We start from the raw sequence: 12,191 nt of genomic DNA on the forward strand, positions 1-12,191 counted from the left end.
GTGATGGCGAACCTTTTTGAGCCCGAGTGCCCAAACTGCAACATAAAACCAACTTATTTATTTCAGAGTGCCAGCATCCATTGCCATGCAGCACATCTCCATCACACTGTAAACTTCTAGCACATATTATGTATTGGGATTCAGTTCACACCTCTGTTGTCCAGCCACATCACATCAGCGAACTACAGCACATTATACATTGCCATGTAACTCATAGCACTCCTCCTCACCATGCATCACACCCATCCATGCAGCTCATGGTGCACTTTCCTCTCCATCACACATCTGGTCCCCCCTCTGTAGCTCACCACCCCCTCCCCCGTCTTCTGTGGTACAGCAATGTTACAGTGACACTCATGTTGCCCATCTTGCTCCCTCTACCCATAAACACCTCTCTTGCCATCACCATAGCACAGAACATGGTCACATGGCTCATCAACGGCCGCTCTGAGTGAGGCTGAGTGAGGTGATTGGCCACCCTTGCTGCCAGTCTGTGAGTCAGGCCCGCATTGCTTTATCCACTGAGTCAAAGTGCTGTGTGATGAGGAGGAGGTAGGTGGTGCCGGGACAGTGCGGGGGACACTGGGTGCTTTGTCCTCCTGTGTGCCCGGAGCTTCTGTGTGCCCACAAAGAGGGGTATGCGTGCCATAGGTTTGCCATCACTGCTATAGAAGATTCTGGAACAGTACTCCGTGCAAATGTATTCCCTGATAAAGGCTGGATTTCACCAATATATACATTAATCATGAAGTCAGTATGCATCAATTTAACTGTAGCATAGCTTCTACATACGTATTGTGCATAAGCTTAACTGTAATTGGCGCTTAGCAGTAAGGGATTATTCCTTGTGAAGTCCCAAGCTGTCCCAAGCTCTTCCTTCTGTGAGCTGGCGCCATCTGGTGGTGGCCGTTGGCATTACAAGTTAAACAGCAATGCTAATGTAATTTTTCACTATTTTCACTGCCATCTCCTTTCCTCTAATTAGAACAGGGTTTGACAAATGTGCTTGGAATCTAGGAGCCAGTGTCCCCCGCACTGTCCCGGGGCAGTGAAAATAGTGAAAAATGACATTAGAATTGCTGTTTAACTTGTAATGCTTAACTTGTAATACCAACGGCCACCACCAGATGGCGCCAGCTCACACAAGGAAGAGTTGGGGACTTTACAAAAAAGTCCACCGTCCAAGCCAAGTCGCCAGGATGCTATTTCTAGTCGCCATGGCGACCGGGATTTGTCGAGCCCTGAATTAGAACCCCCAAACATTATATATATTTTTTATCCTAACACCCTAGAGAATAAAATGGCGATCATTGCAATACTTTCTGTCACGCCGTATTTACGCAGCGGTCTTACAAGCGCACTTTTTTGGGAAAAAAATTACACTTTTTTTTAATTAAAAAATAAGACAGCAGTAAAGTTATCCCCATTTTTTTTATATTATGAAAGATAATGTTCCGCCAAGTAAATTCATACCCAACATGTCACGCTTCAAAATTGCGTCCGCTCGTGGAATGTCGACAAACTTTTACCCTTTAAAATCTTCATAGGCGACGTTTAAAAAAAATCTACAGGTTGCATGTTTTGAGTAAGGGCCCTTTCACACTGGTGCGTTTTTGCCGCGGTTTCGCGGTAAAAATAGCGCTATTAAAACGCTCATAAAATGCTCCCCATGCCCCCTCCATTGAAATGAATTAAAAACCGCTGTAAAAACGCGGTAAAATCGGAGCGTTAAAATCGCGGTAAAACACCGCGATTTTACCGCGTTTTTAATTCATTTCAATGGAGAGGGGCATGGGGAGCGTTTTAATAGCGCTATTTTTACCGCGAAAACGCGGCAAAAATGCACCAGTGTGAAAGGGCTCTTACAGAGGAGGTCTAGGGCTAGAATTATTGCTCTCGCTCTACCAATCGCAGCAATACCTCACATGTGTGGTTTGAACACCGTTTACATATGCGGGCGCTGCTCACGTATGTGTTCGCTTCTGCGCGCAAGTTCGTCGGGACGGGGTGCGTTTTCTGGCTCCTAACTTTTTTAGCTGGCTCCTAGATTCCAAGCAAATTTGTTAAACCCTGCTTTAAGCTAGTGCATTGTTGGTTCGCTTACCCTTTCCTTCGATTTCCCTTCTCAAGGTTTTTTTTCTTTGTCTGAATTTCTCACTTCTCGTTTCTCCTCAGTAAGCTTGCCCCCATCATCCGAAACGTTTGGCTGGGGGTTAGTCGGTCAGAACAGCTTACTGAGGAGGAACAGGAAGTGAGAATTTCAGACAAAGAAAACAAAAAGGAAAAAAAACATTTGGAAGGGAAATTGAAGGAAAAGGTAAGTGAACCAACAATGCACTAGCTTAAAGGAACCTATTTAGAAAATAAAAAACAAACATTTACAATCCCTTTAAGTGGTTCATTTTACTTTTTATTTTTACACTGTCCCTTTAAAAAAAATAGTTTTGTAATAGAAAAAAAAAGCATGACATGACCTCTTTAATGTTAGATCTGGGGTCAAAAAGATCTCACATATACACTTAAATGCCTTTAAGGCCGTTGGGTGGAGGTGAAGTTTGACGTTGCTTCCATCATCCAGCGTCACTGAGTCGAGTGGGGCCCATCATTCCCTCCCTCGACAGTGCCTCGACAGTGGATCCCTCGACAGTGGATCGTCTCCACTGCTACCAATGGCTCCAGTAAGCGGTTGAGATGACCGGAATGTGGCCAGAGGGGGGGGGTCACCTCTCCCGTCGCCAATAATAGTGACCTCGTAGAAAATACGCCACGAGACAAATTTTATCCAAAAGCGGACCGCCCGCCGTTTAAGAATATACTGGGGTTATGGCAGCCATCTGCTGCCATAACCCCCATATTTAACGTCAAAATACCGACATATAACAAAGGCAGGCGGTCCGGAAGTGGTTAAGGAGGCTGGATTTTTTAGAGAATGCATTAGGATTAAAACACCTGAATGCACACAAAGTGTGGCTCGCGCCCGGCCCCCCTCCTCACAGGATCCTATGAGGGAGAGATCTGCGGCTGGTGGAGCTCCGCTTTGAAAAAAAACTATCAATAAAGCTCTATTATATGCTATTCATACTCAGTCACTATGGGGATTTGTTTTCTGTATTCTGCAAAAACCCTGGTTGATCCTGCTGTTCGCCCACTTCTATCCATGTCTCCACTGCAGTTGGGGGATTTGGCAGAGCAGCGTTGGCAGCTAGTGCACATGCCCAGGTTTCAGAGGATTTTCGACCCTTAAAGCGGTGGTTCCCCTAAAAATAAAATTTTAACATTGCTTTTCCCAAATAAATTACAATTAGAATCGGCCGGTTTTATAAAAAAAAAAAGGTCCGTACATACCGTTTGTTGTTTTCGTTCCCACCGCCACTTCCGGGTACGATGCCGGCGGTGGGCGTTCCTAATTGATGGACAGGCATCCGACCGACGCATCCATCGCGTCACGAGATGCCGAAAGAAGCCGAACGTCGGTGCGCATGCGCCGTATAGAGCCGCACCGACGTTCGGCTTCTTTCGGCATCTCGTGACGCGATGTATGCGTCGGTCGGATGCCTGTCCATCAATTAGGAACGCCCACCGCCGGCATCGTACCCGGAAGTGGCGGTGGGAACGAAAACAACAAACGGTATGTACGGACCTTTTTTTTTTTTTATAAAACCGGCCGATTCTAAACGTAATTTATTTGGGAAAAGCAATGTTAAAATTTTATTTTTAGGGGAACCACCGCTTTAACATTTCTTCCCTATCAAACCTGAGCAGCCCATGCAACTAGAGAGTCACATGTGGGCGTACACTGTGATAAATGACAGCCCACTCACTCCCACCCTCCTCCATGTCCACTAAACACAATGGAGGTGGGATATTACATGAAGACACAGGCTGGAGGGGCGTGACACAGCCTATGACTGGCAGAAATAAGTAATTTTCTAGCAAAAAACAAAAAAAATATGTTTTTAACTTGTAAACAACAAATCTCAGAAAGAGGGTTCTAAAAAATGACGTTTTTTTTTATGTCATTAAAAACTATCGTGTTTGGGCTTCAGAGTATTTTTCGGGTTCTATTTTTTAACGTTGTCGTTTTTCGTGTTGTAAAAAATGGTCGTGTGTGGGCTTTAACTATGTGAAAAATTTGCACATGCTCAGAAGCAAGTTATGAGACGGGAGCGTTCGTTCTGGTAAAACTACCGTTCGTAATGGAGTTAGTACATTCATCACGCTGTAACAGACAGAAAAGCGCAAATCGTCTTTTAACAACACAAAATCATGTGTGTAGACAAGGCCGTTTTAATGATCAAGTTGAAAAAAACGCTGTTTTTTCTAGAGCCTGAAAAACGTAATTTATTAGAACCCGAAAAATGATCGTGTGTACGCGACATAAGAGTAAATAAACCTTCAGCCTTTACAACCACCAAGTTGAGGCATTTCAAGTCACATTATAACACTGAGCTGAACAATTAAACATCACTGGCTGAAAATGACATGGAAAAGCCCAAACCAAACAACACTGTAAAAAAAAAATCTGAATTATGAATGTTCACAGTTATGCACATGAGCTGAACAAACTGACTAATAGTGACTCAGTTCTAATCCAGATCTAAGGGTGTCAGACCATATGCAATGGTCTGCACTGAACAATCTGCCTCATGCCCTTTTAGTCAAATTCACACAATATGCTGCAATTGCGTGTGCATGGGAAAAAATAAAAAGTAGGACACGCTCCATTTTTGTACAGCGCAGTGTATAGCGACACACTACAACATATCAAAAATTGATGAATGAAACAGTGCAATATATAAAAAAGTAAACCGCATGTTATGTCATAATAATCTTTCAGCAGCGGTCACCAGTTATGCAGAGTATAACACATGCTGATGGTGCGACTGGAACCTTAAAAGGAGAAGTTCACTTTTTAAAGAAATAACAAATGCACATTTTTTGCAGGAAAAAAAAAAAATGTGCATTTGCATTTTTTTTTTTTTTTTTGCAGAAGCCTGGAAAGAATTGCAGATCACAGGTGCCATGCAGGACTCCGAAATGCCACCAATGAAAGCTGCCTGCCCATTCATCGTACAGGCAGGCAGTTTCACACAGACAAGAAGAATCAATGAACTACCAGAGCACTCTTAACAGTGCCATGGTAGTTCTTTAAGAACTACAAGCCACAAAGGCTGTTGGTACTTGTAGTTTTCACATTCACAGAACTCTGAATGAGTGAAGCGGCCAGGCGGGCTAAGCCCGGGCCCATTTTTTTTTTAAATTGCGACAGCGAGCAGGGGGATAAGATTACCCACTCGCTGTCACAATGGGGGACGAGGGGGGGCTGGTGCTACATTAACATATTACAATGAGGCCATAAGTACTTGGTAGTGCTGCTCCAGGCTGAGGTGTAGAGCCCCATTGGCACTCAGAAAAGCAGGGATGCAAGCCCAAGACCCCTTTCACACTGGCACTATAACGCTAAAAATAGTAAAACCGCCCCGCAAGCGGCCGAATAGCGCCACAAAATTGGCTGTAAGGCGCTGCTAAAAATAGCAGCGCTTTGCCGCCGACGCCGCCCCAGTGTGAAAGGGGCCTAAGTGAGCAATGAACATTTAAACATGAAACCTGACGCTCACCGGTCCTAGTATGAATGTAGTCATGTGCAAGCCTCAGTCAATGCCACTCTTAAGGTCACGCCCCCTGCCATGTTTTGCCCTACTACCTATGATTAAGCCCCCGAAGGTTGGGGCCAAATATGTCAGGGGACGTGGCCCGAGGAGCAGTATTGACTGAGGTTTTCACATCCATACTAGGACCGGCTACAGTAAGCAGCGGTTTCACGATTAGATGTTACACCCCGAATATAACATATTACAAAAGGTAACCTTAGCCCAAGTGGTATAGTTTGGCACACAATGTTAAAATTCTGTCTCTAGTTCAAGTTGTGGATTTGACCATTCTACAAATGCCAAGTATTACACTAAGCATACGTGTTAAATCTGACAATCATCATATTTATCAACAATATGGAGTTTAAAGACATAACTAAACAATCCATTCAGTTTAAACTCAGGGCAAGCCTTGATCTAAAAATTGTACAACCGGATTTTAATATATGTAGCCAGCCTAATAGTATTAATAGATACCAAACCTTACTTATCCAGCAGTGACTAGCATAACTATCATGTTAAACTGGGGGGGGGGGGGGGGGGGGGGGGACGGAAAAAACAAAACAAAAAAATCTTACATTTCTAAATGACACAAACGCATTTGAAAATTGACCACATATAGGACTCTTGATCCCTATCAGAGTGATACGATTTCCACTGCAACCAGCTATTAAAATAATTACCAATCCGTTTCTGCTAACTGGAACACATAAAACAGCTGTATGTTGATCTACAAACTAGAGCAGAAACATTAGATGCCTGGTTACCTGCAACTAGCAGCAAAACCACCATTTTAGTTTACACAAGCATTCATAGCTGTTTTTCTGTCTTACCTGGCTGTGAGTGTAAACCAAGAGGTGTGGGGAAATACTTTGCTGTGCAAAATGGCGGCAATTGACCTGTGGATGGAATAAGGCGCCCACCAGCTGCTCCAGAGGAAACACGGCCAGGCTCCAGTGGCAGCCCTAAGGGGGGCATGTTGACAAATTCTCGGCCATCCATCTTTACACAGAATCCTTGAACCGGACCATGATTCAAAGCCTACCTAAAATAAACAAACATTTTCATTCAATTAGAATTCAATTCTCAGCAAGCTTTTACTGTGTTTGTATTTTTTTTGTCTACAGGTACTGAAGAAGCTATTTAAGTACACAATCATCACATGAATGGCAGAACAGACAGTTCTAGCTTCCAATAATATCTTTAGTGTGCTTCCTATGGAAATACACCCAACACCTATACGTGTGAAAATGTGCGATATATGTTCAAACTCTCACTGGATCTTTGCAAAGTATAATAGTACGACAATCTAAAACACAACAAAATAACAAGGGCACATGCAAATAATTACAGTGATGAGTTTCAATATGCTATTGGTGTCAGGAGCCATTTTTTCCTAGCATACGTTCTAGTGTAAATTGGACCTGCATCATACAACAGATCATCGAGTACACTGTAATGTCAACATTTTTAAAAAACCCAATCCCTATTATGTAGAAAGGATCACAGCCAAACGAAAACAGAGCATGGACCGAGAAGCAAAAATATTAGGAAACACGTAGAATTGGATGCAAAATACTCAGCACGTAATACAAACTCATTCTGAGCTTTCCTTGTAAAGTGCAGCATGCCAAAAGAAATCCATATATTCTTAAAGAAAGCACACAACTGTGAAAAGTCACATTTGTGTAACATGACCTCTATTTTGGTGTAAACCCATAAAAATATCAAAGCAGCTGATCTTGTATAGTCGTTTTACAACAAATACCACACAGATAGGTACAAGACACTGCTACTATAATCATAGCTCACATCACATAAAATTCTGGATTCCACTGAACAAAAATCGGCATATTACTCCAATGCCCTATTTCTGTACAATGCCAAGATGCTTGTGTAGGTGGGCGGAAGGGGCAAACATACAGGAATATTACATAGCAGCGTAACAGTGTTTTATCTATACAGACATTTCAACAAACGCATGTATTGAACCTAATGCAAAAAGGTACATTGGCACTCATTTTGTACATATATCTATATCGGATATTTAGTACTGATTTAATGTTTGTGTATCTATATTGAGTATTGCCTGGTAATTTGAGATTTATACAGCCATATATTTGGGTATTTAGCATTCATTTTTATATGTCTAAATTGGATATTTAGCTGAGAGTATTTGATGCTTATACATCAATATTTGGGTATTTAGTGGACATTATTTGAGGTTTATAGTTACATAGCTGGGTATTTAATATTCATTAGTTGATGTTTATATATCAATAATGGATATTTAGTACTCGTTATTTGATGTTTGTGTATCAATTATTCTCTGGTAATTTGAGGTTTACACAGATATATATTGAGGTGTTTAGCATTCAGTAGTTGTTGTGTCTATATATATATATATATATATATATATATATATATAGCTAGAGATATACAGATATATATATTGGGTATTTAGCATTCAGTAGTTGTTGTGTTATATATATATATATATATATATAGAGAGAGAGAGATATAGATAGAGATATTGGGTATTTAGCAGTGATTATTTGATGTTTATACATTTATATGTTTGGGTATTTAGCATTCATTAGTTAATGTTTATACATCAATATTGGATATGCAGTACTCGTTATTTGATGTGAATATATTCATATTGGGTATTTAGTACTCATTATTTGAGTTTTGTGTATCTAAATTGTTTTTTTCTTGGTAGTTTTGATATTAGCATTCATTAGTTGATGTTTACATATCAATATTGGATATTTACTACTCATTAGTTGATGTTTTTGTATCTATATTGAATAACCTGTGGTTGAGGTTTATGCATCTACAGTATATCTGGGCATTTAGCAGTCGATATTTAAGATATAAATGTATTGGGTATTTAGTAGTCACTATTCATTGCGCATTTATCTATTTAGGGTATCTAATATGTTTATTTTGAAGTAAATGCCCCTTTAACCAACAGGTCAGCGCTATCAATAATATGAAAATAAATAATCAACGTACATTAGTTTATATTATATACACCCAATTCTCATAAGAAGATAAATCTTGAAACAAGGCATTATTCCACCCCAAATTCAAAATTGTAATGCTCCTGTACATATATCTATAGTGGGCATTTAGCAGTAATTTAGTGTACATATATCAACATTGGATATTTAGTAGTCATTTAGAGTAAATATATCTATAGTGGGTATTTTGTGTACATATATCTATATTGGGTGTTTATGTCATTTAGTTACATATATCTATAGTGGATATTTAGTGTGTGTATATATATATATATATATATATATATATATATGGGAGAATAAAGCAGTCATTTAGTGTACATATCTTTATAGTGGAGTATTTAGTGTGTATGTATATATATATATATATATATATATATATATATATATAGGGGTGTGTGTGTGTGTATCTCTATAGTGATTTATTTAGTGCACATGTCTCTATAGGGGAGTATTTAGTGTGTGTGTGTGTATGTATATATATATATATATATATATATATATATATATATATATATATAGGGGTATGTAGTGTACATATATTTATAGTGGGTCTTTAGTATACATATATCTATAGGGGAGTATTTTTAGTATACATATATCTATAGGGGGAGTATTTTTAGTGTACATATATCTATAGGGGAGTATTTTTAGTGTACATATATCTACAGGGGAGTATTTTTAGTGTACATATATCTACAGGGGAGTATTTTTAGTGTACATATATCTATAGGGGAGTATTTTTAGTGTACATATATCTATAGGGGAGTATTTTTAGTGTACATATATCTACAGGGGGGTATTTTTAGTGTACATATATCTATAGGGGGAGTATTTTTAGTGTACATATATCTATAGGGGAGTATTTAGCCATCACCATTTGCAAGTATCCATGTATACCGAGTATTTATTAGTAGTGGGAATTGTGTAATATATAGAAGTGTATATAATAAACGGATGTACATTGACTTTTAGGTATGTTGAATAGAAATGCGAAGCCCCTCATACAAAGTGATGGTAGAAGGGTGGTATTTCTTGCCAGCACAGCCCTGGATGATGAGAGAAGTGATGGGGGTGAACAGTTGGTCCCCTCGGACGGTAAGTCACCCCTATGTAGAGGGTGTCGCACAGGCCGGCGGTGTAGTAGGAGAAGTTCCCGGGCACTGTGTGCAGTAAATATGGCTGAATGTGTCCCCTGACCCCCGCAGTGTACAGCCCGCACTCCCCTCTTCTTCATCAATATGGAGTCTCGGTTTTACCTCGGTGTGGATTGGCGCAGTTCCTTCCCTCAGAGAGCTGCCATCCTCTGGGAAGCCCGAATCAATCCACTCCCCGCTAATACACTCTCATGGTCGGTCCCTCACTGACTGAGGAGCACGATAAAAGAAAACCCCCCACAGATCGGCCATGTATAATCCAGTGAGCGGACGTGTCAGCTTGGTGCAGAACTCCGAACTGACGCAGATCCTTCACAACCTCAACAGCGAACTGCCACCGAGAGCGTTCACTAGAACTGAAACAAGCATTGTGTCCATGGCCCAGCCCCCTGGCACGACCCGCCCCGCTGCCTGGAGCCACCTTCTGGTTGGTCGGCGCGGCTGCCAGTCAGCGGCCTGTAAACACTTTGGCTCTCAGCCATTTCCATTAAGTCAGTTATGGAGTAAGAACTGTTCTGGTTTCAAGGCTCCCCGCGAGAGGCTGAATGGTATGAAGTGGCGGTGAGAATTTTTGCGGGGAAGTTTCCAGGCTCCCCCGGGCCTTACGTATGTTTGCAGTAGGTACAATTGAATTGTTTTTAGTTCCTAATGCTGTCAGCTCTGTGTGTAGTCGGCTCTGCGCTCCGCTGACCCCCGGGACCCCTCAGCAATGCGGCCTTTGTGCACGGCTGGCTTTTCCCAGGGATTGAATTCACCGGCAGAAGAATTCAGAAGAGATAAGGAACCTTCCATCCACCCACTGCACAACATTGCTGAGGAGCCCGAAAACCTCTCTACCCAACTGCACCGAAGGGCTCGCTGTTGGCCTCACTGCTACAATGTAACATTGCTACTTTGTCATACGGCCTTATGTGGGTGTGCGCTGATCGGTGCCGTACATTTAGAACGCTTTTTTTCCTCCACAAATTACAACTCACATGCAAAACGTCACATTTATACAGAAATACAGCCCGGACAGGGTTTCAAGGCGCCCCAGCCAAACCCAGTAAGGCGGTTTCAAGACGCCCAGGCTGTTGCGGGCTCAGAGCAGGGGGGGGTGCAAAATGTCAGAAGAGCAGAGAAATGGACTGTATAGGAGGAAAAAGATACTGTATAGAAAGAGAAAAGAATATTGCATAGAGAGCTACAGAAATATACTATATAGGAGGAAAAATATGCAGTATAGAGAGATTCAGAAAGATACTATATAGGAGGAAAAATATGCAGTATAGAGAGATTCAGAAAGATACTGTATAGGAGGAGGAAAAGGATACTGTATAGAAAGAGATAGATACTGTATAGAGAACTACAGAAAGATACTATATAGGAGGAGGAAAAATATACCGTATAGAGAGCTACAGAAAGATACTATATAGAAAGAGAAAAATATGCAGTATAGAAAGAGAAAAATATACTGTATAGAAGGAGGAAAAATGCTGCACAGAGAGCTACAGAAAGATACTGTATAGAAAGAGAAAAAATACTGTATAGAAGGAGGAAAAATATACCCTATAGAGGGCTACAGAAAAACTATATAGAAGGAGGGAAACAAATACTGTATAGAGAACTACAGAAAGACACTGTATAAAAGGAGAAAATACTGTATAGAGAACTACAGAAAGATACTGTATAGGAGAAAAATATACCATATAGAAAGAACCTTGTATATACAGAAATCCCATGAGAAATATACTGTAAAAAAAATGTACTATATAGAAAGATCCCACATAGAAAGATACTGTAAAAATATACTATATAGAAAGATACCGTATAGGAAGTGCCTATATAAAAGACGCTGTGTAAAAAAAAAAATATATATCCTATGTAGAAAGATACTATATAGTAAGATCCTGTATAGATAGATATAGACAGATACTGTATAGAAAGAGCCTTGTATAAAAAGATTCTGTGTAGACATATATTATAAAGAAAGGTAAACATACACTATATAGAAAGATCCCATATAGAAATGTACTGTATAGGAAATTCCTGTATAACAGATATAGAAGGATTCTGTGTAGATATGTGTGTGTGTACTATAAAAAAAAAAAAAGATAAAAATTCTTACGCAATAGAAAGATACTGTATAGTAAGATCCCATTTAGAAGCATAACAACAAATACCATATAGAAAGATCCTGAATAGAAAGATACGGTAAAGGAAGTGTCTGTATAAAATGTAGAACGATGCTGTATAGGAAGATATATTGTATAGAAATGTAGAAATCTGCTCTAGAGAAAGATACCAAAAAACATCCTCTATAGAAGGATATAGAAATATACGGTTTATGGAAAGTGTCTGTATAAAAAGATCCTTTT

The 12,191-nt window shown here is 40.2% G+C and overlaps 1 protein-coding gene across 5 annotated transcripts in view; it reads right to left on the reverse strand.

The window, feature by feature from the left end:
* The window catches only part of TNRC18 (trinucleotide repeat containing 18), a 366,965-nt gene extending 356,756 nt beyond the window's left edge, over window positions 1-10,209 (reverse strand). For 4 of the 5 annotated variants that reach the window (XM_040357109.1, XM_040357105.1, XM_040357108.1 and 1 more), the window contains exons 1-2: window positions 9,937-10,208; window positions 6,485-6,696 (exon numbers count right to left, since the gene is read on the reverse strand). In XM_040357109.1, the coding sequence (XP_040213043.1) occupies window positions 6,485-6,653 (169 nt within the window). In that variant the 5' untranslated portion in view covers window positions 6,654-6,696; window positions 9,937-10,208. Of the gene's footprint in view, window positions 1-6,484; window positions 6,697-9,936 lie in introns of all 5 variants that reach the window. The other variant, XM_040357106.1, reaches the window with a different exon arrangement.
* Between the last annotated feature and the right edge of the window lie 1,982 nt (window positions 10,210-12,191).

Source organism: Rana temporaria, chromosome 6 (genome assembly GCF_905171775.1).
Source record: "Rana temporaria chromosome 6, aRanTem1.1, whole genome shotgun sequence".
In the NCBI taxonomy this organism is placed as follows: domain Eukaryota; kingdom Metazoa; phylum Chordata; class Amphibia; order Anura; family Ranidae; genus Rana; species Rana temporaria.